At 38.5% G+C, this 27,820-nt stretch overlaps 1 protein-coding gene across 2 annotated transcripts in view; it reads left to right on the top strand.

Annotated features, from left to right (window-relative positions):
* Positions 1-26,636, top strand: part of PPP1R21 (protein phosphatase 1 regulatory subunit 21) — an 81,151-nt gene extending 54,515 nt beyond the window's left edge. For both annotated transcript variants that reach the window (XM_045010122.1, XM_045010123.1), the window contains exons 14-22: positions 2,358-2,485; positions 4,511-4,663; positions 5,763-5,855; positions 9,811-10,047; positions 14,743-14,778; positions 16,552-16,668; positions 18,022-18,120; positions 22,003-22,128; positions 26,023-26,636. In XM_045010122.1, the coding sequence (XP_044866057.1) occupies positions 2,358-2,485; positions 4,511-4,663; positions 5,763-5,855; positions 9,811-10,047; positions 14,743-14,778; positions 16,552-16,668; positions 18,022-18,120; positions 22,003-22,128; positions 26,023-26,052 (1,019 nt within the window). In that variant the 3' untranslated portion in view covers positions 26,053-26,636. The remainder of the gene's footprint in view (positions 1-2,357; positions 2,486-4,510; positions 4,664-5,762; positions 5,856-9,810; positions 10,048-14,742; positions 14,779-16,551; positions 16,669-18,021; positions 18,121-22,002; positions 22,129-26,022) is intronic.
* The last annotated feature ends 1,184 nt before the right edge of the window (positions 26,637-27,820 follow it).

The raw sequence follows: 27,820 nt of genomic DNA, 5'->3' as shown, positions 1-27,820 counted from the left end.
AGGCTAAGTATATCTACATTCAGTAATTTGGCTTGTAAAGGATTATGTTAAACGTTGAAAGACCTAAAATTAGACCACCCAACATAATTTTAGTTTGCAGGTCTGTGTATACGTATTGTGGTGCCTCCACTGTTCTGGCTGTCACCTTCATTCTTGTGAGTAGGCTGGGTATTAAAATAGACAATAATACTGCTCTGGGTGCTTCAGAGAGCAGGATTCTTCTGGTTTCAGTGCTCTGCTCACTCTAATGAAACTGACATGTAGAGTGGAATGACAATGAAATGTACATTCTATAATCATAGGACTGGAAAGGACCTTGAGAGGTCATCTAGTACGCTGCACTCAAGGAAGGACTAAGTATTATCTAGACCATCTCTGGCAAGTGTTTGTCTAACTTTCTCTTAAAAATCTCCAATGATGGAGATTCCATAACCTCCCTAGGCAATTTATTCCAGTGCTTAACCACCTTGACAGGAAGTTTTCCTAATATCCAACTTAAACCTCCCCTGCTGCAATTTAAGCCCATTGCTTCTTGTCCTATCCTCAGAGGTTAAGAACAATTCTTCTCCCTCCTCCTTGTAACAAGCTTTTATGTACTTGAAACCTGTTATTATGTCCCTTCTTAGTCTTCTCTGTTCCAGACTAAACAAATCCATTTTTTTCAGTCTTCCCTCATAGATTGTTTTCTACACCTTTAATCACTTTTGTTGCTCTTCTAATAAATCCCAGAATGAAGTTCGCTTTTTTTGCAACAGTGTTACACTGTTGACTCATATTTAGTTTGTGGTCCACTATGACCCCCAGATCCCTTTCTGCAGTACTCTTTCCTAGGCAGTCATTTCCCATTTTGTATGTGTGCAACTAATTGTTCCTTCCTAAATGGAGTACTGGAGTCCTTATTGAATTTCATCCTATTTACTTCAGACCATTTCTCCAGTTTGTCCAGATCATTTTGAATTTTAATCCTATCCTCCAAAGCACTTGCAACCCCTCCCAGCTTGGTATCATCCACAAACTTTATAAGTGTACTCTCTATTCCATTATCTAAATCATGGATGAGATATTGAACAGAACCGGACCCAGAACTGATCCCTGTGGGACCCCACTCGTTATGCCCTTCCAGCATGACTGTGAACCACTGATAACTACTCTCTGTGAACAGTTTTCCAACCAGTTTTGCATCCACCTTATAGTAGCTCCATCTAGGTTGCATTTCCCTAGTTTGTTTATGAGAAAGTCATGCGAGACCATATGAAAAGCTTTACTAAAGTCAAGAAATGTATGTGCATGCCCACCGTCATAAACATCACAGCTGATGCAGAGTCTCAACCATCTGATACTGGAATTTTCCTAACAGTTTTCTCCGTGGAGGGGATGGGGCTGAGGATTTTCTCTGAACTAGAATATGTATAATAAATGAGAAACTTGAGAGCTGCTCTACTTTGACACTGCCCTCCTGACTTTTTCACAGAAGGTATAATTTAATGATGTATAGAAGACATCGCTATATTGTGCAAACAAACCGTATTGTATTTGACTTTATTAGTGCTAGTTGGTTACTAATTTTGGGGGGGGGAGGATTAATTCAAATTATTTTAAAATGCCTTTACAAAATGCTAAACGTTGTTAGAACTCTTTCTAGAACCAAGACTATTGAGATTTTTGATGCTGAAGGAAAGAAGGGTAAATTTAGTTGACTTATTTTTATACTGTAACTCTAGTCAGCTGTATAAATATTAACATTCTGTAATTGTCAATGAGATATTTCCATTGTTCAGTCTGTTAGCAATATTACTGCAGTTTATTACTACATATTGCGGTTCATGTTTTTAAAAGTTGGTTCTACTGGAGATCATTAGTTCAATTTTAATTTTATTTTTGTTTTCAATACACCCTTACAAAATGGACAAATTATCATTGAAGCAATGACAAACACAATAGGTTTACTGGGAACCAGAGGATATGTTATTGAAAGAGACTAACATGAAGATTATTTGCTGAAAAAAAATAACCACAAAGAGGAGGAGAAATTGTTGCACCATTAGGATGGTAAAAAGCTGCTGAGATGTTTTGTGTTTCTTCTACTTTCCATATCATAGTTCATAAAAAGTAGCCAGATGTCAGTCGGAAGAGTCTTTTCTAGCATGTATTTTTTTTCATAGCACAGACTTGTCACAACAATCCCTCTTTCTAGTGCTTGTGAGCTGCTGCAACCTTGAGCAATTCATTTAGGGTCAGATTTTCAGAAGTGCCCAGCATTCACTAGCTCTTAATTGACAGCAATTAAGGGGGTGGGTATAGGAAAGACTATAATGTAGTATGTAGACAATTAACACAATGTAATTGTTTTCATTTAGAAATTTCCAAGCACTACAGTCAGAAAGCTGCCTTAGAACACGAGCTTCCAACAGCCACACAGAAACTTATAACAACAAATGACTGCATCTTGTCCTCAGTAGTGGCTTTAACAAATGGAGCAGGCAAGGTAATTTGTTTCCTAGCCAAAATCTAATGGTGTCAACCTAGATTAGAGTTTAAAATCTCTCACTTTTCTCAAAGATTTAACTCATGTATAAAGATCTCAGGATACCACAAAGTATGTTAAGATTAAGGCTGTCGATTAATCTCAGTTACAAAAATTAATCAGTTTTAATTGCACTGTAAACAATAGACTAGCTATAGAAATTTATTAAATATTTTGGATGTTTTCTCTGCATTTTCATAGATATTGTATTCTGTACTATAATTGAAATCAAAGTGTATATTTTTTATTACAAATATTTGCACTGTAAAATGAAAAACAAAAGAAATGGTATTTTTCAATTCACCTCATACAAGTACTGTAGTGCAGTCTTTGTTGTGAAAGTGCAACTTACAAGTGTAGATTTTTTGTTGTTGTTACATAACTGCACTCAAAAATAAGATTGTAAAACTTCAGAGCCTACAAGTCCACTCAGTCCTACTTCTTGTTCAGCCAGTTGCTGAGACAAACAAGTTTGTTTACATTTACAGGAGATAATGCTGCCCTCTTCTTATTTACAATGTCACCAGAAAGAGAGAACAGGCATTTGCTTGGCACTTTTGTGGCTGGCATTGCAAGGTATTTACGTGCCAGATATGCTAAACATTTGTATGCCCCTTCATGCTCTAGCCACCATTCCAGAGGACATGCTTCAATGATTTAAAAATAAATAAATTAAAAAAAAAGCATTAATTGAATTGGTGACTGAACTGCTTGGGGCAGAACTGTATGTCCCCTGCTTTGCTTTAGCCCCACTCTGCCATATATTTCATGTTATAGCAGTCTTGGATGATGATCCAGCATGTGTTGTTCATTTTAAGAACACTTTTGCTGCAGATTTGACAAAACGCAAAGAAGGTACCAATGTGAGATTTCGAAAGATAGCTACAGCACTTGACCAAAAATTTAAGAATCTGAAATGCCTTCCAAAATCTGAGGGATGAGGTGTGGAACATGCTTTCAGAAGTCTTAAAAGAGAAAAATTCTGATGCAGAAACTACAGAACCTGAACCACCAAAAAAGAAAATCAACCTTCTGCTGGTGGCATCTGACTCAAATAATGAAAATGAACACGTCGGTCCACATTACTTTGGATTGTTATCAAGTAGAATCCATCATCAGCATGTCCTGTGGACTAGTAGTTGAAGATGAAGAGACACATGACTCTGTAGTGCATCTGGCATATAAATATCTTGTGATGCCGACTACAACAGTGCCATGAGAACACCTGTTCTCACTTTCAGGTGACATTGTAAACAAGAAGTGGGCAGTATTATTTCCGGAAAATGTAAACAAACTTGTTTGAGCAATTGGCTGAACAAGAAGTAGGACTGAGTGAACTTGCAGGGTCTAAAATTTTACATTGTTTTATTTTTTAATGTAGTTTTTTTGTACATAATTCTACATTTGTAAGTTCAGCTTTCATGATAGAGATTGCATTACAGTACTGGTATCAGTTGAATTGAAAAGTACTATTTCTTTTGGTTTTTTAAGGTGCAAATACTTGTAATAAAAAATAAATATAAAGTGAGTGCTGTACACTTTGTATTCTGTGTTACAATTTGAAATCAATATATTTGAAAATGTAGAAAACATCCAAAAATAATTAAATTGTATTCTATTTAATGGTGCGATTAATTGCAATTAATTTTAATTGCTTGACAGCCCTAGTAAAGATCTGTTATAGTCTAAGATTTCCAGATCCATTTTTAAAAAGCTATTTGCGTATTAGTTTGCTACTGTTGTGATACATCGCAGTACTGCCAAAGATGCATGCTTAATTAGGGGAGCAGGTACAATTGTGAATGATCTTTGTTTAGTTCATGCCTGTGCAATATGTGAGTTTTGTAAAGCCCCTAATAAATTTGTACTTGCAATTTTGCTATGAACTTCAGTTCCATGACTATTATTTCTCTTTTGAAGTAGCTCTTTTTGTTGTTTCTGCCACTTTTTTCTATTTAAAGTAAAAATCTTTCTTGACCTGTCTAGATTGCCTCATTCTTTAGCAACAACTTAGACCACTTCACGGCTTCATTGAGCTATGGGCCTAAGGGAGGGACAGAGTTCATCAGCCCTCTATCAGCTGAATGTATGCTCCAGTACAAGAAGAAAGCAGTTGCCTACATGAAATCTTTAAAAAAGGTGTGTGTTCAGCTAACATTTACATTCAAGTAGAGAAGGCAAAGGATTGTATCTAATTCAGTTACCTTAGACAATAGAATCCTCTTAATCAGGATGCCATATGGAATGGACTTTCCTCCCCCATGAAACAGGAATTAATGGTTATCAGAACCATTTTAATAGTACAGTAGAACCTCAGAGTTGTAAACTCCAGCCTTATGGACTGACCAACCACACACCTCATTTGGAACTGGAAGTACACAATTGAGCAGCATCAGAGACCAAAAATAATAAAGCGAATACAATACACTACTGTGTTAAACGTAAACTGCTAAAAAATGAAATAAAGGGGAAGCATTTTTCTTCTGCATAGTAAAGTTTCAAAGCTGTATTAAGTCAATGTTCAGTTGTAAACTTTTGAAAGAATAACCATAATGTTTTGTTCAGAGTTACGAACAAGCTCCATTCCCAACGTGTTCGTAACTCTGAGGTTCTACTGTAAGGCTGTTATCTGAGGGATGAGCGTGGCAGAGGACCCTGGGTTGAGAGCAAGCTCTGATCTTACTGTTTGCCCAGTTTCACCAGTAGGGTCAGCTGCAAGGCTGCTAGAAAAGTAGCCCACCTGTGTATGTGGTTTGTTCTTTCCATAAGAATAGCCAGGTACATACGTGTGGAATGTGAACTTTACTGTATTTCTTTGAAGTGACTAGCAACTGTTAGTGAGGCAAATTGACAAAAACAGCATAAAGTGGAAACACAAAATTTGTATAGAAGGATGAAAAAGTACTTTGCAAATAATGAACCCTGCTAAACCAAAAGATTCAAGCACCAATACATCTCCCCAAATTCATTGAATCAATGAATTGATTCCTTGGGGGATGTCCCAGTTAAGCAAACTTCAAACGTGTCCTAAGTGTCATGTGTACTGTACTAATCATTTTGCCTTGCTTGGAGACCCAACTGGCTTGTATTAATAGATAGGAAAACAAAATGAAAGAAATTTTAACCATGCAAAGCAGAACTCTTCACCTTGCTTTAGCAAGGACAGTGGGGATGCAGGGAGGAGGACAACATATAATCTGATTTACTGTGAAAGCCTTTGCTGTTTCTTTGGTTATAGCCCTATTCAGATTCAGTGCCTTATGAAGAGGCTTTGGCCAATCGCAGAGTTCTTCTGAGTTCCACAGAAAGTAGAGAAGGTCTTGCACAACAGGTATTCTTGTATATATTTTGACAAATATGTGTTAACACTTTTTTCTAATAAAAACAGTGTGCTATGTCTAAAGGTCACAGACTAACTCAAATTAATATGTGTTATAAATACATCTACAATTTCAGTTTTGTATCTGTAAACACTGACAGATTATAGAAATGGTAAAGCAAGTATAATTAGTTGCAAGATGATCTATAAAGTCTGTTCTTATTAGGGAGAACTTGTCTTGAGCCTTCTTCATTTGAATGTCTAGTTCACATTTCTGTAATAGGAAGAGAGTCATAACCTTTTAGTAAAAAGAATTGGAACATAAGAACAGCCGTACTGGGTCAGACCAAAGGTCCATCTAGCCCAGTATCCTGTCTACCGACAGTGGCCAATGCCAAGTGCCCCAGAGGGAGTGAACCTAACAGGCAATGATCAAGTGATCTCTCTCCTGCCATCCATCTCCACCCTCTGACAAACAAACAGAGGCTAGGGACACCATTCCTTACCCATCCTGGCTAATAGCCATTAATGGACATAACCTCCATGAATTTATCCAGTTTTCTTTATAACACTGTTGTAGTCCTAGCCTTCACAACCTCCTCAGGTAAGGAGTTCCACAAGTTGACTGTGCGCTGCGTGAAGAACGTCCTTTTATTTGTTTTAAACCTGCTGCCTATTAATTTCATTTGGTGACCTCTAGTTCTTGTATTACGGGAATAAGTAAATAACTTTTCCTTATCCACTTTATCCACATCACTCCTGACTTTATATACCTCTTTCGTATCCCCCCCTTAGTCTCCTCTTTTCCAAGCTGACGAGTCCTAGCCTCTTTAATCTCTCCTCATATGGGACCCTCTCCAAACCCCTAATCATTTTAGTTGCCCTTTTCTGAACTTTTTCTAGTGCCAGTATAATTTTTTTGAGATGAGGCGACCACACTTGTACGCAGTATTCGAGATGTGGGCGTACCATGGATTTATATAAGGGCAATAATATACTCTCAGTCTTATTCTCTATCCCCCTTTTAATGATTCCTAACATCCTGTTTGCTTTTTTGACCGCCTCTGCACACTGCGTGGACATCTTCAGAGAACTATCCACGATGACTGCAAGATCTTTTTCCTGATTTGTTGTAGCTAAATTAGCCCCCATCATATTGTATGTGTAGTTGGGTTTTTTTCTTCCAATGTGCATTACTTTACATTTATCCACATTAAATTTTGTTTGCCATTTTGTTGCCCAATCACTTAGTTTTGTGAGATCTTTTTGAACTTCATCACAGTCTGCTTTGGTCTTAACTATCTTGAGCAGTTTAGTATCACCTGCAAACTTTGCCACCTCACTTTTTACCCCTTTCTCCAGATCATTTATGAATAAGTTGAATGGGATTGGTTTGAGGACTGACCCTTGGGGAACACCACTAGTTACCCCTCTCCATTCTGAGAATTTACTATTAATTCCTACCCTTTGTTCCCTATCTTTTAACCAGTTCTCAGTCCATGAAAGGGCCTTCCCTTTTATCCCATGACAACTTAATTTACGTAAGAGCCTTTGGTGAGGGACCTTGTCAAAGGCTTTCTGGAAATCTAAGTACACTGTGTCCACATTCTGGAATTATAGATGTAGGATGGAACAGGGAATTTGATTTGGTTTGAGCCTAGCACAGACTACAAAGATGGAAACTTTTGCCCAGTCACTAAACTGATGTTTGCGTGCACGTCTGAGAAGGAAGAACTGATATGACAACCTAATTCAGGGGTAGGCAACCTATGGCATGGGTGCCAAAGGTGGCACGTGAGCTGATTTTCAGTGGCACTCACACTACCCGGGTCCTGGCCACCAGTCTAGGGGGCTCTGCATTTTAAAATTTTTAATTTTAAATGAAGCCTCTTAAACATTCTGAAACCTTAATTACTTTACATACAACAATAGTTTAGTTATATATTATAGACTTATAGAAAGAGACCTTCTAAAAAGGTTAAAATGTATTATCGGCATGCGAAACCTTAAATTAGAGTGAATAAATGGAGACTCGGCACAGCACTTCTGAAAGGTTGCCGACCCTTGACCTAATTAATTGTCACTCATCTGAAGTTACATTTTTAATTAGAATGTTATCATTGCACCACCAAAAACTGAAACCGTTTGACAAAGCATATAAAGGGCTGTACAATACTTTGATTCAGGATGAGTATCTTATTCCTCACAATGATATGCTGCACTGTTATACAAGAAATTATCAGAGGGGTTTTTACTTTATAAAACAAATGGCCCTCCTCAATTTGAGACTTCAGATTAGATTGTAGATTTCCCATTTGTTCAGTTTACAGTGAACAGTAGCTTTCTGTATTATGGCCAAACAATAGTATCCTGAAAGAGTGGAGTTCTCAACAGCAGCATTATGCTAATTTTCCACTGTAAACATGAGATCAGATTATTTTTTACAGAATACTTAATTTGGCAAGAAATGCAAAATATATGCAGTTTAGTCTAGTATGCATTATTTAGCTTTTCCTGTTCAATTTGGTCATTTCTTGCTCTGTTTTTTAAAGAAATAAGCTCTTGAACTTTGTACTATTTCTCATAACTTTACTTTCCAGTCAACTGTGTCCTCCTTCAGTTCACAAATGTGTGTTTAGCTCTTATTCTCAGATGTATGGTGTGTTTGATTTGGCATTACCATTCTTATTGTATTCCTGCACTCAGGAGGTAAGATTATGTAGAAGTATATTTATCTGAAGGGATTTTTAATTTAAAATGTATCTATTTGATTACTTGGAATTTAAAACATGCATTCTATTAATCTTAAATGGTCACTGGCAGAAAAAAATGAATTATGAAGTGTCATAGAGGATCTGTAAGCTTTGGAGTTGCTCTCTGGAAGCTCTGGGGCAAGAGAAAACTCAACAAAGTTTTAATTTGTTCTCTTGAGATCTGTATGCTGAGTATATGTCAAACTTTAGGGATTAGGTGGCGGCTAGTTTGGATAGACTGGGGCAAAGCTAAAGCAGAGCTAACCGCTCTAGATCAGCGGTTCTCAAACTGTGGGTTGGGACCCCAAAGTGGGGTGCAACTCCATTTTAATGAGGTTGCCACGGTTGGTGTTACACTTGCTGGGGCCGGGGCTGAAGCCTAAGACTGAACCTCACTGCCAGGGGCTGAAGCCCTGGGTGGCAGGGCTCAGGGTTTGGTTTCAGCCCTGGTGGGTGGGGCTCAGGTTACAGTCCCCCTTCCCCAGGGCTGAAGCCCTTGGGGTTTGGCTTTGGATCCCTCCAGCTTCGGTTCCCCCCTCCTGAGGTCTTGTAGTAATTTTTGTTGTCAGAAGCGGGTCATGGTGCAAGGAAGTTTGAGAACACTTGCTCTGGATATTAACTACCTGATCAGTGCAGAGAAATCAGTGGGTTGTTAAGATCTTTTCCATTTATTAAAAGCTCATTGTTTAGCGTGTACTAAGGAAGAGGAGTTTAAATGAAATGTATGTGGAATTTTCCAAGACTAAATATTTTTCTATGGCTCTTGAGGTATTGCAGCCCATAAATTTAATTTGTATTGTGTTTATTCCTTTATTTTTGCAGCATGTTTGTTATGAGCTCGCAAAACTTAAAGCTGTGAAATGGCTGGCTGGAGCCAGGCATGCTGCTGTTTGAATTTCCACACACAGTTCTTCTAATCCTGACCTACTACTACTCTGATATTCTAGCCCTGGATCCCCCTTAATGGAAGATTGCCAATTGTGCTGACTGTTGTGATGTGCAGATATGCAGTAGGGACCAATTGAAACCATTAAACACATTCTACTTGTGACCTAAGCATGTTAAACCTAGAACTTTGGGCCTTTAGGCATTAACCTGCTGTACCATCTAATCTCATTCAGTTACTTAGACCGTATGTCTTCAGGTATTTCTTAATTTAATTCCCAACATTTCACATTCTACAATTCAAACACAGTTAACTTTTCCTTTCTAAGGTCCAGCAAAGTTTGGAGAAGATTGCAAAACTGGAGCAGGAAAAGGAACATTGGATGCTTGAGGCCCAGCTAGCCAAAATTAAGTTAGAGAGAGAAAACCAGAAGCTAAAGAGCTCACTTAGTGGACAGTTGATTGAGCCTATGCCAGAAAATTCTGTTTTGCTTAATGCAGCCGAACAAGAGAGAGAAGTATCCATAAAAAAGACTTCAAGGGAGCCTGTTAAAAAAATGAGTCTGGTAAGTGACTTTTTCCTCAGATCCTTTTATTTCTCAGTGTGCTGGAGGAAAGATCTTTTACACTTGGAAACAGCAACTTTTTGGTAATATTGTTTGATCAATGGAACAATATCATTGGAGGTTTTAATTATGACATCATCCACATTACATTTAAAGCAGTTTTGAGTCTAAATCAAGTTGACAGCTGATGTCTCCTGCAGGATGCAGGCCTTAGTGATTGTTTTTTGTATTTTTGGTTTTTTTTAGAGACACCTCTTTTGTTCTGCAGCTTCATTAATATTACTTATAGGTCCACAAAAGTCATATTGGTAGGAGATGTAAAGAACTGACTTTAAAAATCAGAATCAAAAGTATATAGAGAGCTGGTATCCTGCAAGAGGTAACTTACTTAGAGTTGGCCTGAAATACATTTCTCTTGTAGACAATATTTTTAGACTACTTAAGCATCGTTGAATATTTGGGCTGCAAACACTGCATCCATCATTTACCTTCCTGGCATAAACCCAAATTGGTTGTCACTTTATGCTCCAGTCCCTCCCAATAATTCTTTCCAGCCATTTAATCATGTGACTCGTTAACTTGGTGGCTCAGTAATTACTAAATTCTTGAAAAAAAACAGGAGTACTTGTGGCACCTTAAAGACTAACAAATTTATTTACTAAATTCTTGCACATCTCCCTTAGGCTTGAAGATAGGGAACAATATGCGCTTCCTCTACTCAGCTGGTATCAAGTGGAGTGCCTCAAGGGTCGGTGCTGGGGCCGGTTTTATTCAATATCTTCATTAACGATCTGGAGGATGGTGTGGACTGCACCCTTAGCAAGTTTGCAGATGACACTAAACTGGGAGGAGTGGTTGATACGCTGGAGGGTAGGGATAGGATACAGAGGGACCTAGACAAATTAGAGGATTGGGCCAAAAGAAATATGATGAGGTTCAGCAAGGACAAGTGCAGAGTCCTGCATTTAGGATTGAAGAATCCCATGCACTGCTATAGACTAGGGACAGCAGTTCTGCAGAAAGGGACCTAGGGGTTACAGTGGACGAAAAGCTGAATATGAGTCAACAGTGTACCCTTGTTGCCAAGAAGGCTAATGGCATTTTGGGTTGTATAAGTAGGGGCATTTCCAGCAGATCGAGGGATGTGATCATTCCCCTCTATTCATCACTGGTGAGGCCTCATTTGGAGTACTGTGTCCAGTTTTGGGCCCCACACTACAAGAAGGATGTGGATAAATTGGAGAGAGTCCAGCGGAGGGCAACAAAAATGATTAGGGGGCTGGAGCACATGATTTACGAGGAGAGGCTGAGGGAACTGGGATTGTTTAGCCTGCAGAAGAGAAGAATGAGGGGGGATTTGATAGCTGCTTTCAACTACCTGAAAGGGGGTTCCAAAGAGGATGGATCTAGACGGATCTCAGTGGTAGAAGATGACAGAACAAGGAGTAATGGTCTCAAGTTGCAGAGGGGGAGGTTTAGGTTGGACATTAGGAAAAACTTTTTCACTAGTAGGGTGGTGAAGCACTGGAATGGGTTACCTAGGGAGGTGGTGGAATCTCCTTCCTTAGAGGTTTTTAAGGTCAGGCTTGAGAAAGCCCTGGCTGGGATGATTTAGTTGGGTTTGATCCTGCTTTGAGCAGGGGGTTGGACTAGATGACCTCCTGAGGTCCCTTCCAACCCTGAGATTCTATGATACTCATCAGGCATTTTTCCAGTATGGAGAATTAAGTTGAAAAAGTTCATCACCACAACTCCCTCATGACCGAATGCTTTAAGTGCTTCAGTGGATACACTGTCCGGTCCCACTGCCTTCCCATATTTCATTGTGTCACGATGTCTGAGTCTCCACCATGGTGATAGGTCTTGAGAGGTTGTTGCTTGCTCATATTTCCCTCAACGGGTTTTTTGTATTCTTTTCATTGAGTAGCTTCACATAAAACCGCTGCTACCTCCTTAATGATTTTACTATCTTCCACCAGTACTCTGTTTTCATCTTTGACTTGCTTCATGGCTCCCAAGTCCTATGTTTAAGACCTTTGCTTAATCTTAGCTAATCCTTTTTCCCCTTCCTTTGTTAGTAGTCTGTGTATAAGGCTTTCGATGCCTGACCTTTAACTTCTGCATCCACTGTTTTTGATGTTTTCTTTACCAGCTTGTAAAGCTTGATCACTTCACAATCTTTTTTTAAGATCTCTTCCTCTGGTCAGGAAGTGATTGATCTGGTACTTGTTGGCACCGCTTTTGTATGTACTTAAGTCTCCCTCTCTCTTGACAATCAGGCCATGGATTCTGGCTAAACCTAAGGTATCCTCACCAGCTTTGTTTGTGGTTCCAAAGACTTGTCCTCTGTGACAGTTGTCATACCCTTCACTATGTTCTCCACTATGTCTGTTGAGATCTGCTCCGATAATCAAGTACTCAGCTTGTGGTATTTCACTTATTTGGTCCAGCTTGAGCTGGAATTCCTCCTTGTCCTCAATCGTAAAACCAACCTGTGGCACATATCCACATATAACATTAAATATTTATTCTAACTTTTATTAGCTGGTCACTCTTCCTTTCGACCCTCTCCATTTTGTCTTTTGGATACAAGCAATGTGCACTCTCTTTCTTTTCAGTGTCTCAGCTTCTCTTGATTTCTCAGCTCCTTCTTCCCTCATCCAAAGAAGCCATATGTAAATCTTGGACTCACTTCTTTAGCCTCAGGAGCCCAGAATACAGTAGCCTTTTTCCATTTTCCACAACTGTTGGGCAAAGTGGTTGCATGCTGCTTCCGGGGGACGCCCTAAATCAGTTGATTTAAAAAAAAAATTTTTTTTTAAATTTTTATCAATTTAAATTTTCACAGTGGGAAATTGAGGGGTGGTCATAATGGGATGGAAAATAATTATTTAATAACAGAGTTTGAGGTTCAAAGTTAAAACTTGATAACCTTTAAAACAAACATTGTCAACATCACATGTCAAAATAAGTAAATGTATGTATTCCAGGCACAGTTTTGTTTGGCCTGTAGCTTCTAGGAACATTTCTGTGAGCCTTCTAGTTTCTTTAAAGGTGTGTCATTAGCTCTAGAAGTCCCATCTTTATCTTTGCCAGAAAGAACCTTTCCTACGTAGCTGGGCTAACCTGGGTTAAAGAAGATGTTTAAAAGCAGAAAGTAACAATTAGGAACATCTCTGGAATCTGACATGGAGGCCTGGTGCATCTTTGTTGGGACAGAACTAAGGGGAAAGCCAAAAGAGCACAACCTCCAAGATGCTAGGGCTCTGCAAAATAGAAGAGAGGACAAACAAGTAGGCTTAAGTTACTCTTAAAAAAAAGTTAAGCAGGTGCATGCTCTGTGTTGTGCCCAGATGGAAAAAGCTCTGCATTACCTTTCCATAGCTGACTACAAATTTCACTGATTTCCCGTGTCCTTCCGCCTCATCTGTGTAAAGTATGTTCCTAAATTGTGTTTGCAGCCTAGAATAAGCCTATGAAGATTTGTGCTCATGCCAACTTTTGAATGCTTAGCTCAGTGAGCAGATGGGAACATTTTAGAAATATAATTTGTAATGTTTAACTCTCATCACTAGGAAACAGTAGCTGATAATTGAAATAATTGATAATTGGTTGGAAAATATTCATCAATGTACTTTATTTCATTTTTACCACCTACCCTACCACAGCAGTCTCATCCAGAGTGTCAGCCTTGTTAACAGCAAAATACATCTGTCCAAACTGTGGCAGTATGTTTAACAAATTTCCACTTTACAGTTGTGGACAGACTCAGTCATGGATACAACACAGAAGCAGACTGAAGTGAAAAGGGAAACCTAAAACTTTGTGTGCTGCAGAGGAAAACCTGGTTTAATATTTGTTTAAAAATGGTTGTATATGGAGTACTTAGTGACTAGGAAGAAGAGAAACTACTTCCAAGGTGATGTAATTATGAAACGAGATGCTGGACCAATAAAAGATGATACTTCACCTACCTTGTGTCTCTAATATCTTGGTTCCAACACAGTTGCAATTTGTTGTATGCAGTGTAGTTGTATTGGCAGTTTATTTGAATGAGAGAAATCACAGAGAAAAAGATTTTAATAGGAGTTCTAAGAAATTCAAGATGAACTTCATTGGCACCAAAAGAAGGCGCTGAGGAAGTATCTTAGTACAGTGGAACTTAATTTGTCTATTTCTTGCAATAAATTGAGAGAGATACTATAATCAGTCTGATTAGTAGTGTTGGCTAATGTTAGGTGGGATCATTCTTTGCATGATCCTTGGTCTGTATAAAGAAAAATAAAAAAAATTAATTAGTTCCTTGGCTAGTCAGCAGCTAGCTTCATAACTCTACACAAGGTTTCCATAAGTATTTGGTTTAACCTTTATCTATACTGAAAGGGAAAAATCCTTAAGTATCCTGGATACTGTAACTATTTGTAAATTCTCACTGTGAAATATTAGTAAACACTGCGCATCTAATACTCTGGTCTAATTTAATTAGAAAATTTTATTTATAAAAAGTTAGTTTAGTGTTGCACCCTCACTAATAGCTCATATATGAGCAAAGCCTCATAACTTGTAACAGTCTGAGATTTTTAATTTAAAAAATTTAATCACCTTATTGCTTTTCTTTATAAGTAGGTGTCAAAGTAACCTGTTGGAGTGGAGTCTTGTTTTACAGTTCTGAGTTTATTTTCTCCCTTGTTCTAGATTGGAATGTTGACCATGACTACTGACAACAAAGAGGTACTTTGACTTTTTGATACACATCATTCATTATATGTAATAAAGATTTATACTACGTATAATTCAGAAAGTGCTAAAACTTGTGCATGACTAAGTTACTCTGTCAGTTACTTGGAGACCCCTGGAGTAATTTAGTACAATGTGGTAAGAATGAATTCTTGCGCAATAACTTTTCCCTAAGAATATCTGAAACTTATCATTTCCTATTGGTGAGACTAAGATTTAGTGATGGGTATTTTTACTAAAAAGTCATGGACAATAAACAAAAATTCACGCTGGTGGTGGGGGACGGCAGCCCGGGACCACTGCTGTTACTGGGGGGGCCCGAGCTGCTCAGGCGGCCCTGCGGTCAGGCACAGCAACAGGCTGCAGAAGTCATGGAGTTCCCAGAAAGTCATGGAATCCGTGACCTCCGTAACAGTCTCGCAGTCTTACCTATTGATGATAATCCATACTTCATTCTCCAATTTGATCTAACTCTGACAATAGCTTATAGTTCTGCTTCATATATTTTATTCAACAGATGTGTTCAGATAAGGAATTTAACAAGATGTGAGCTGTGCTCTCTTAAATTATCAAGTTCTCTGTAGCTTTAGAAAGTATAGCTCTGTATTTGTATTTCAGTGACATGATCTGGATTCCAAACCTCTGATTGATTGATAATCAAAGGAGGGTTGAAGCAGCAAAAAACACATATTTATAGGCCTTTCCTAACTCCTTCCCTTTCCTATCTCCTTTGTCTTTCAGTTCCAACTTATGGGGAATTTGCCTGGATAACCTCTTCCTTACTATTCTAGTATGCATTTTAAGTGCCCTAAAAATATACTATTCTTTATTTAAACAGGTGATTAGAACAAATAAAACATGACTGGCAGTCACACCAAATGTTATGTTTTAGTGGTACTAAAGAAGTAAAGTTAGCATTTCTTATCACAGCATGAACATTGGGCTAAGATGCAATGTTTTCTCCTCTCTGTGATCCTGCAGAGGGCAGTTCTGTTGACATGAATGGTAAGGTTACTCTAAAAGCTGTTGGAAGATGAGATGGGGTTTAAGTGCACTGAGTGCTTCTTTATAAAAGACGTGTTAAGCCATGTGACTTAGCTGTATAACAATTCTTTAAAATAAGTCTGTATAGTGCGAACCTCAAAACTTAAATTTAAGAGGGTGCAAATGTATTATGAAAGTTGCCCCAAGCTGGTAATTCATTGTCGTCTACAGAAAAGTGTGGCATTTCTGCAATTAAAGTCAGATTTCTTTAATCAATCTTCCGAAAATGCACATGCAGTTTTGAAAATGTGGCTCCTAATGTCCACGGGCTGCTAATGTTGTGGCCATCTTTGAGAAGTCCGTCTTTGCTGGAGAATCCAAGGTAACAATTGTGTGGTGAGAAGGGGACAGTAGGTCGTCCTCAAGAATTTGCATCCTCGCCAGAAATCCTTTAATGTAAATTGTGACTGTTTTATATTCTACTACTTACTCAACTCTCTACATAAAATATAACCTTGAGTTTTATCATTGTTTTTCAGAAGACTCAAGTTAATAGTGTTGTATGATATCTGATAAGACTGCTTTTATTTTATAAATGTGTGTGCTCTAAGAAGTGCCAAGCTCAATCAAATTTTACATGCTATATAAATAGTCCATCCCATTTGGACAACTTGCCACTTAAAAAAAAAAATCTTTTCTGTATAAAGAGCTAAGTTATGGCTTTAGTTCTCGTAAAGATAAAGTCCTTTTAATTGTTTGATCACATGAGCTCTCACTCTTCAGGCTCCAGAGGCTAAGTCCCGTGAAGACTTGATAAAAAATCACTATATGGCAAGGATAGTAGAACTTACGTCTCTTCTACAGCTGGCTGACAGCAAGTCAGTACATTTTCATGCTGAGGTGAGCATCCAGTCAATCTCCTGTACTGAAAACAGTAACGCTTTTCTGAACTTTCTATAGATCAATGTTATGAACAACAGGCTCCTACCAAAACACCATGGACAATCTAACTGATAATTTGTTCCTGCAGTTTATTCCTTGGTTTTGGGGTAGTATTCATAAAAGGCTGTACTTGCTGTGTGTTGCATCAGTTTCTTAATTTTGAATAATCGCATATTCAGCCTCCCTTGTTAATCAGTTACATTTGGTAAAAAGAAAGCACATTGGTTTTAAGTGGCCTAGATATAGGTTATTCTTATACACCTATTTTATTGCTGGCTTTAGCTACCAAACTGTATAGAATTGAATTTAAGTCCTTGGCTTAATGCCGGATGGGGCATGGGGAGATACTGAGACTTGGGCAGGAGGGGAGAGAAGCTGGCTCCAGGCTGGAAAGGAGGTTCCTGGGGTTCCTACCTGGGCCTCATCCAGCCCCTCTGGGTCCCACTCCCCAACCCAATCCCTGCACTGCAGCAGCTGCTCCCTGCTCCCCAGCCCAATCTGGGCCCCACAGTTTTAGCCCCTCTGGTTCCTGCTTTGACACACCCTCCTCCTTGGCATATCTGAGTTAACATAATATTTCTATTGCAGGGGTGCTAGCCCCCCATGCTGTTCCACTCTCCTGGTTTAATGTGACAAACTACAGTAATTTCAAAGAATTTAGCAATTTGATAATGAAGTACTAGAACTAACCTCTCACCTAGAAATTGGAGAATGTTGTATAATTTGTCTTGCTTGACCCTTGCAAGCTGAGAACTGTTTTCAAACATTTGTTATATTTAATTTTAGAATCACATAAATGCTCCTCAGTAGGATGAGCAATTTTTGCCAGAAACTCATGCAGAACATGCCCCCTATTTGGTTAGGTTTGCTTTGTCAGCTTTAATGTATACAACTGTTATTGGTATGGCAGATAATGAGATCATGTGAAAGAACCATCCTTCTGCACTGACATTTTAAGCAATATGTGCATGTGCCTGGCATCTTGAGATCTCATTTGTTTCTTTTTATATTTTCTTTAAACAAAATTAATAGATCCTTCTGATCACAGATATTATTTTCTAGCAATAGTGTCTAAAATGTAAGGTGCTCGTCTATAAAATAAATCCTGAAAGTTTAGTGTTTGATAATGTTAAATCACTGTTTAGCTTGTGAAGTTCTGTATAAAAGCATATTTCTGTAATACACTTTCTGTAAATCAAAAACTTTGCATTTTGAAAGGCCCAAACATTCAGATTTAAAAAAAACTCTGCCTCAAATAATTTGCTATGTACAATACTCTACCGACACTAACTGATTTTTTTTCTTTGATAGTGCCGAGCCCTTGCCAAAAGATTATCATTAGCTGAGAAGTCTAAGGAATCACTAGTGGAGGAGATGAAATTAGCTAGTCAAAGCATCAGTAGATTACAGGCAAGTGAAATGTTAGCTAAGCAATTTGAAGGACACCCTCCATGGGATAGTTGTGGGTGGAAAAACATAAAACCCAGTGTACGTCCCATGCTAAGTCTGAAAACTATTATGGCATGTGAGTGGAATTGCAGACCAAACCCACTAATGCACATGTTTAAAATTATCGAAGATTGAGTATTAAATGGGATATGTCTTATTTTAAAAAACTGAGAAAATGCTTACAGTAACTGAGATACCATTTTGATGTAAACATATCTTGTGCAAATATTGTCCCTTTTACCCTTTATTATCCCGGTTTGTGTTTTGCTTCCAAAACTATGGTTAAATCTCAGCCGCTTAGCTCGGTGCAAAACATTATAGTGTATATGCATCTAATGTCCCTTCTCTCCTCTTGCCACACTTCATTTTAATAGGCTGGCTGAAGAGGAGAACTTGACAAAGTTCTTGCTCAATGAGCACTTTAAAATAGAAAAGTCAATTTCACTTCATATAAGAACTTAGCTAGCAGAGAGACTGTGTGAAATGCACTTACATATTCACTTTCCCAGTAAAACCCAGAATCGTAAAAGTACATTGGGACATCCTCCCTAGCAGCTGGGATTTTTAAGACTATTTCAGCCTCTGCTTTTTTTCCCCCCTGGAAGGCTAATGGTGTGTTATAAAAACCACATGGCAACTTAATCAAATAAGTAATTTTTAACTGTGGTTATCAAATTGTGGACATGTCAGTTTTAGTTCCTTGAAAAACTGCTCTGCAAAAATGCACAGCGCACCATTTGCACTTAAAATCCAGAGAACTGAGCAAAGATAATTAAGAGAATGAGAAAAGAGAAAATTGTAAATACTTAAGTACTCAGGAACTTAGAGAGGTTTAACTTTCTGACCCCCCTCTATATTCAGTTAGTTCAAACCAGTGCTAACTCTAATGAGCACATGATTCTTTACTTTTTAAACAAACCAACATTTTTGGCTTAGAAAACTTTTAGAGGAAGGAAGCTATTTTTCCATATGAGTTATAGTTGCCAGAGTATAGTATTCCTTCTGGTTTTGAACCATCTCATGTAATCTCTCCTTCACATCATCATAGTCCTCTTTATCATTGGGTAAGGTGGGAGGCATCTTAATTGAGATGTGGAATGTAAAATGAATCCCATAATTTCCTTTTTAGATACTTCATCAGTAAACTCAGTCTTACTAAAAAGCAGCTTTGTGATTGAGTCCATGTAGTAATACAGAACCATGAAAGGGGGTGACAGTTTGTCAGGGTTGCCAAACACAGGAAGCACATACTCATGACTCAGATGGACAGGATCTGTTCAGCAGTGCAATGTGAGGCCTTTGCATTGAACAATGTAACCACATGGCCTGCTTTTCAATATAAGGCTACGTCTATACTACCCGTGCGGGTCGGCGGGTAGCGTTCGACTTCTCGGAGTTCAATATATCGCGTCTCATCTAGACGCGATATATCGAACTCCGAACGCGCTCCCGTCGACTCCGGAACTCCACCACCGCAAACGGCGGTGGCGGAGTTGATGGGGGAGCCGCAGACTTCGATCCCGCGGCGTCTGGACGGGTGAGTAGTTCGAACTAAGGTAGTTCGAGTTCAGCTACGCTATTCGCGTAGCTGAACTTGCGTACCTTAGTTCGACACCACCCCCCCGTGTAGACCAGGCCTTAGTATTAAAGATAAATGAATTATCTATGAAACATTTTAATTCTTTACATCCATTGAATTTGTACTGAGGGCACAGTAAATAGTGATCACTTAAAACAGTGGTTCTCAACCAGGAGTATGCATATCCCTGAGGGTACGCAGAGGTCTTCCAAGAACTATATCATCTCATCTAGATATTTGCCTAGTTTTACAACAGGCTACATACAGATCACTAGCAAAGTCAGTATAAACTAACATTTCATACAGACGATAACTTGTTTATACTGCTCTATATACTATACACTGAGATGTAAATACACTATTTATATTCCAATTTATTTATTTTGTAATTACATATTAAAAAATGAGAAAGTGAGCGATTTGTCAATGTGTTCTGTGAAGCTTTTTTGTATTTTTGTCTGATTTTGTTATAAGCAAGTAGTTTTTAAGTGGAGTGTAACTTGGGGATCCACAAGACAACTCAGACTCCTGAAAGGGGTTCAGTAGTTTGGAAAGATTGAGAGCAACTGATTTAAAATACTAATAAGCACAACGTGGCTGTTATGAGGCTTTCAGTTAATGATGACAGTACTGAAAATTGCTGAATTAGAGAGCCTGTTCTTCTACTCAAACATTTGTGGTTACCCTAGGAAATACTTCATGGCACCTTGTTCCCGGTCCTAATATTGACGTTCCTAAAGTCATATTGCTATGGCCTACATTTTTTTAAAATGCACCTTGTTCTATAGGTAAAGCACATCTTATTTTCTCAAACTTGCAAAGGTGACTTTGCACAAGTTTTATGATAGTGACGCCCATGAAAAAAACCTTCTTTTAGCTTTTTGAATGTCACTTTATATGCCTCTGCTCTCACATCTGAAATATAAAAATATCTTTCGTGTATTTCAGATTGATGTCAAACTAACATCTGAAACAGCCTTACATTGATCTTTGGCATTCACTGCAACAAGATAAGATTTTTAAATAAAGTTCTGTTTGACTTAGTGCAGTCCTCATTCACTACTGCTTGAAGATCACATCACATATAAAAGGAAAACAACATGCTGATCTTGTCAGCTAACTGCCCATTTAGTGTTCTTTGACATATGGCTAGTGGACTGCCATTTTGCCATCCCTTGGAGTAATGATTACAATGGTAGACTTTTATTAGTAGCTCTTAAAGTACTTGACTTCTGATGCAAAACTTTTTAAAATTGCTAGTACTATGCTTAACCTCCATAAACAAGACCAGCATTATCGAAATTATCCACAAATTCTCCAGGGACTTAATGAATCCCTGTATGATTTCAAGGTATTCATGACGTGACATGATTGTGCAGCCCAGACTCCCATACAAATAGTTCCCTTGAAGTCAGTGAGCATACTCGGCATGAGAAAGGATCTGATCCTGCAGCCCTTAATCTTTAACTGTTACTTTTCTTAAGTATTCAGATACCATACTGAAGACTTTGTATATACAGATATTTAATAGTACTGTCCTTTTGGGCTCAGTTCTATCTACCCATGTTCTTAATGGAGGTTTTGGATCACCTATTTGAGTTTATTAGGATTTCTATGCATGGTATATTTAAGACCAGGATTTATGTAGTGTTTTTCTGAACTCTTTTCATTGTGAAGTTCTTGTATGATGAAATTTGACAGTTTTTCTGGTGGTGGCAAATAGGCATAATTATAAAATTGAATTCCTTCTAAAACAGTGCCCCCTCAGTACATATCTGTAAAGATCCATATATCTCCCCAAAAAATCTCTCACAAACTATTCATCCACAATTATATAACAATTTTTTTTAAAGCATACTGGCTGGCACACAGTTATTTTTAAACACATAGTCCTGAATGTTAAACAGAACTTAATAAATAAAAACAATTGCATCTGGGCTGAAAACTGGGTTTTAGCCTCAGTGATTTTTGTCCCATGTTGTTAAGCCCTTAGTTAGATGATGATCTATAAAATAGGGTAATAAAATAAGTTTTGGGATGTGATAGTGGAGGAGAGGGAGGGATGAAGTTTTAAAGATATAAGAAAACTACTGAGACTTTTTCATTTAAATTTTTGCATAGTTGCTTTTCTCCATAATGAAATTGCTTAAGTGCACACGTTTGGTCAACCTAGAAGCTTTGTTGGACAACTTGCACGTCTGCATGAGCAATGTGCTACTGTAGTATTAGGCAGAGCTGAAAGCTACTGTTCATTCACTCCTTAGGATGAGTTGACAACCACCAAAAGAAGCTATGAAGATCAGCTAAGTATGATGAGTGACCATCTGTGCAGCATGAATGAAACCTTATCTAAACAAAGGGAAGAAATTGATACACTAAAAATGAGTAAGGTAGGTTGTATTTACTTTGGGCATAGTCTGTAGCCTGGGTTAGCGAGTAGAGTGTGAAGTTACTAGCTTGTTTTTATTCTCAGCCACTTGGCATGAAAACCTGAAGCCCTATCCCTACTGATCCAGGTGAATGAGAGTTTTAGAACCTAACTTGGAATCTGGACATGACTGGTGGTCATAAACTAGGTCTTTCCCTGCCCTCTTAACTGTAAGGAGCTTATTACATCCTCCCCACACCAGATTAGGCTTTAAAAGGGGATTTCTTATAAGAACAGTACCATTTTTCAGCTACCTAAAAATAAAACATACTGTTAAATGAACATGGAGGGATGATCAGGAAGGAGGAGGAGATAAGTCACACTATAAGCATTCATTCATGGATATTCTTTATAGTCACTCCTTCATAGTTACAATATATTGTGTTCGAAGCTGCTATTCTTTCTCTCATCCCAATAATCCAGTTGAAAAGTTAGCTGCTCTTGTTTTTTGTTTTCACACATAGAATCATAGAAGATTAGGGTTGGACGAGACCTCAGGAGGTCATCAAAGCAGGACCAACCCCAACTAAATCATCCCAGCCAGGGCTTTATCAAGCCGGGCCTTCAAAACCTCTAAGGATGGAAATTCCACCACCTCCCTAGGTAACCCATTCCAGTGCTTCACCCCCCTTCCCCGCCCAGTGAAATAGTTTTCCCTAATATCCAACTTGAGACCATTGCTTCTAGTTCTGTCATCTGCCACCACTGAGAATAGCCTAGCTTCATTGTCCTTGGGACCCTCCCCCCAAGTAGTTGAAGGCTGCTATCAAATACCCCCTCACTCTTCTCTTCTTCTGCAGACTAAGTAAACCCAGTTCCCTCAGCCTCTCCTTGTAAATCATGTGCCTCAGCCCGCTAATCATTTTTGTTGCCCTCCGCTGGACTCTCTCCAATTTGTCCTCATCCTTTCTGTAATGGGGGGCCCAAAACTGGACGCAATACTCCAGTGCCTTCTAACAATGGGTTCGAAACTCCGCTGCCACCATGTCATGGGTCTACCCTCACTTGAAACTGGGGGGTTTCAAGGTGAGGACCCGCATGCCACCATGTCAAAGGTCTCACCCCCACTTGGAACTGTTGGGCTCCAATGTGGGGACCTGACTTGGTTTCCCTCTAAACTAAAATCCTAGTTTAGATCTAGTAAGCTGCCACCACTCAATCAGGAAATGTGGATTGAGACACAGTCCTTCCCCAAAATCCTAGGGGATTCCAAGAGCCCCAAATCCATGGAGTTCTTACACCCAGGAGAAACAAACCATTCCCCCTGCTTCCTCCCCCCTCCCTTTTCCTAGGAGAGAGATACCTGATTTAAACTGCTTGAATCAAACCCAGGAGGAACTGTCTCTTCCCCCCTCACCTTCCCCTGAATTTCCACAGAAGAAGGAATTAACCAAGTCCAAAGAAAAGAAAAGAATTTATTAAGAGAACAAAAAGAAAATACAGAATCTCTATGAGCCCAAGCTGGACACTCATAGGGTATAACCTTATCAATCTCTGGAGAGAATCCCCTCTCCCCCTTTCTTTCTCAGTGAAAGCAAAGTAACAGCAAACAGGAATAAAGAATTTCCTTTAGCAAACACACAATTGCAAATGGAGAAAGCAACTCAAAAGACTAATTCGCCTTTCTAATTAATACTCACTATTACATAGTAGAAACTACTCCAGGAGAACTTGGAGACATGACTGGTCTCTTTTAGATTCAAAAGAGTACCTGAGACAAACAAAGAAAACACAGACAAAAGCTTCCCTCCACAGAGATTTGAAAAAATCTTATCTCTGATTGGTCCTTCGGTCAGGTGGTCATCAGGTACTGTATGTTAACCCTTTACAGGTAAAAGAGCCCTTAACCCTTAACTATCTGTTTATGACAAGAGGGGAATAATCACTTCCCTCGATCTGCTGGCAATGCTCCTACTAATGCAACCCAATATGCAGTTAGCGGTCTTGCCAACAAGGAAACACTGTTGACTCATTCAGCTTCTCGTCCACTGTAATCCCCAGGTCCTTTTCTGCAGAACTGCCGCTTAGCCAGTCAGTCCACAGCCTGTAGCAGTGCATGGGATTCTTCTGTCCTAAGTGCAGGATTCTGCATTTGTCCTTGTTGAACCTCATCAGATTTTTTTTGGCCCAATCCTCCAATTTGTCTAGGTCACTCTGGACTCTATCCCTACCCTCCAGCATATCTACCTCTCCCCCCATCTTAGTGTCATCTGTGAACTTGCTGAGGGTGCAATTCATCCTATCATCCAGATCATTAATGAAGATGTTGAACAAAACTGGCCCTAGGACCGACCCCTGGGGTACTCTGCATGATACTGGCTGCCAGGTAGACATTGAGCCATTGATCACTGCCCAGAGAGTCCGACAATCTAGCCAATTTTCGATCCACCTTATAGTCCATTCATCCAATCCATACTACTTTAACTTGCTGGCAAGAATACTGTGGGAGACTTATCAAAAGCTTTGCTAAAGTCAAGGTATATCATGTCCACTGCTTTCCCCATATTCACAGAGCCAATTATCATAGGAGGCAATCAGGTTGGTCAGGCATGACTTGCCCTTGATGAATACATGTAGACTGTTTCTGATTACCTTCCTCTCCTCCAAGTGCTTCAAAATGGATTCCTTGAGGACCTGCTCCATGATTTTTCCAGGGACTGAGGTGAGGCTGACCGGTCTGTAGTCTAAATACCAGAAAGTGAAATTTAATCAGTTTCAATCTAAAACAAAAATAGTCTGCTGAGCAAAAAGTACAAAACAGATCTAAAATGGACTTAAGCTATTTTAATTTATCTAAGATCTCACTGTTGATACAGGTAAATCTGTTTTAAATATAAATTGTAACAATAGTGTCCCTTTAACAACTTTATCAGGATCTGAAATCATGATACCATCATAATACAGAAGCGCAAGGATGCTCTTTTGGTTCTCTCTCCTGTGATGGAGACTATTTGTGCCATATCATAATGTTAAAAAATCCCTCTGGAAAATAGTCACCGCACAAATGGTGTAAATTGCTTATTGAAATAATGTCTGAAACATTTAAAAAGTAAAGGATACCCTCCCCCACCCCCCATAACCTTAGGTCCTCAGGCAGCAACTTCACAATTTCACTTAAAATGAGGCCCTTTTAAATATGGAAGCATGACAAAGTGAAAGTTGCAAATTTGCGAAGTCAAAGCAGCAAGAAATAACAAAGCATCAAACACTGACAACATTTAACCAGTTCTGCTTAAAACAATTAAACAATGAACTCCTGCAAATAGACATGCATTTTTGAATTACTGACATCCTATTAATGGAAAATGATAAATTTAGAACTCTTCTCCAGACTGTGCTGTAAATATCCTGTTTAAAACAAGCTAAAATATGATAAGGTGGCTGTTTTCTTAAGAAAGATTGGTACAAAATAATTCCCAGTATTATTCCTTTGGGCAATTATCTTGTAATGGTTTTATTAGAAACAAGTACCATTTACTGGTAAAGTCTCACTTGCCTTCACAGCATTTGAATGATGGTGTAATCCAGAGAACGTGGACACAATTCCAGTGCCTTTCTTCTAGCTTTTAATTAGAATGAAATATTTGTGGTTTTGATGACTATGAAAGCTGTAATCCATTCTTCTCTCAGTTATAACAAGTGTAATGGGAATTTATACAGTATACACAAGGTTGTAAATACAGAAGCTTTCTTTTTTTCTTATTTTGAAATTTAATGACTTTTTTCCTCCTATGCTGCATTTTCTTTTGTAATGTTTTTTTCTGTATAGGCATCAGATTTGCTCTTGTTTGTGGTTCGTACAAGTTATTTTCATATGAATTATGTTCTCCCGTGCATTGTTTATTTTTCACTACAGGGAAATTCCAGAAAGAACAAAAGTCGATAGTTTACAGCCAATCAACTGTCTTTCAGATGTTGCTCCTGCTACACAGAATTGCAGATGCTGAAAATTCAATGTCACCCTCTTGGCTAGTTCTTAAAAGGAAACAGAGGTGGGTTTGGCCTAGTAATAAGTCATTTGGTGCTGTATATGAATTTGACACATATAGAACTTGTAACCAGTAAAACAGACACAATTTAATGTTGGCAGTTAAAACAAAGAATTTTCACTCCATGGTTAACTTTCATCGGAATTCCCTTAGGTTGTTTTTACTGTACACTTTTTGAAATTAGATTTTAATGTAATCTAAGATTATGTACATTTTCAAATTCAAGTATGGGTTAAACTTGGTATCTGTGTGGTAGTGTGTTTCTGGATAAAATGTTTAAACAGCCAACATTCATACATTCCATTCTTTGCTGTTCTTAAAAAAAAGTGTCTCCAGATTCATTTGAAAATGTAACGTTTTTGGCCATGCAAGCCGTGCATTTTGTGTACATTTATTGTTTCCTCCTGCTCTCAGATCTTCTGAATTAGTAGGGATGGTTGCTTAGGGAAGCTGATGTTAATAAAATCAAATTTAAAGTGAACTGGCTCAGTCTTGTTTGGGGTATATGCAATATTGGAAACTTCAGTTTCTCGTACTTGGGGGCTTGGGTTTTGAACTCGAGGACAAGTAGCTCAATCAAGAAATGCTCATGAAACTACATTAAAGACTTGTTGGGGAATTTTGTTTGTATTTTAAAATGTGCTGATATAAAAATTTGCTCATAAAATCTAGAGCAAAAAGTGAGCATAAAATGTTGAAAAGGAACAAAGATATTTTTTGTGAAGTCCTGTGTCTCAGCAATGTAACAGCACACAGGGTAGGTTGATCTACTACTCTCTAGAAGTTATTAATTCATAGATGACTTAAACACTGAATTTGTAAAGCAGTTAAAACATTTTATGGTATTATGAAGAAGTTTCCCTAATGGACTGACTTTTAAAAAAATACCTGTTTAATACTTGTTTACTCATCATTATAATTTATTTAGGAAGCCTGTAAGTCTCTTTCTCTCTCATAAGATTTTCAGCACAGTCTAATACCATAGGTAGAGGTGGGCATGAAATGATTTTCCCATCCCTTAACTATTTTCATGAGTTAGCATTGAAATGAAGCTGAGACCTTTTGATAAATGAGAGGCCAGCCACATCCTAGAACAACCCAGTTGTTAGTGCATTCATGTGGGCAGGGGAAGACCTGGTTCAAGTTTCTGCTCCAAATCAGGCACAGCAAGGATTTGGACCTGGGTCTCCCACATCCCAGATGAGTTCCCAACCCACCAGGCAGTTGGCTATTTTGGAATGTGGTTGATCTCTATCCTGTTGGAGCTTTTCCAGTTTGAATTAACATTGGGCCAGAGAAAGTGACACTGACTCTCTAGCTCAGTGATTATGGCTCCCACTTGGCAAGTGGGAGAATCGGGTTCAAGTCCCTGCTCTAATGAATATTTATTTATGCCAAGTGGAGCAGGAAAGATTGAGACCTCAAAACCCAGAATAGCAATGAACTGTTTTGATGAATTGGCATTTCCCAGTGAAAAAACATTGTCAAATTCCCGACCAGTTCTAACCACAGGTTTCCACAGCATAGTGTCTGACAAAAATCAGTGTTGCTAAATGTTTTACATTGAACTTCTATTCCATAATGGATAATATGGCACTTATCTGTCCTAAATGCAAGATTCACTCTGTAATGTTAGCCAAGTCAATGTGTATTCTGAGTCCATAA

The sequence above is a fragment of the Mauremys mutica genome, chromosome 3 (assembly GCF_020497125.1).
Source record: "Mauremys mutica isolate MM-2020 ecotype Southern chromosome 3, ASM2049712v1, whole genome shotgun sequence".
In the NCBI taxonomy this organism is placed as follows: Eukaryota; Metazoa; Chordata; order Testudines; family Geoemydidae; genus Mauremys; species Mauremys mutica.
The sequence above is the reverse complement of the archived record's forward strand: the minus strand, read 5'-3'. Positions and strand labels throughout refer to the sequence as shown.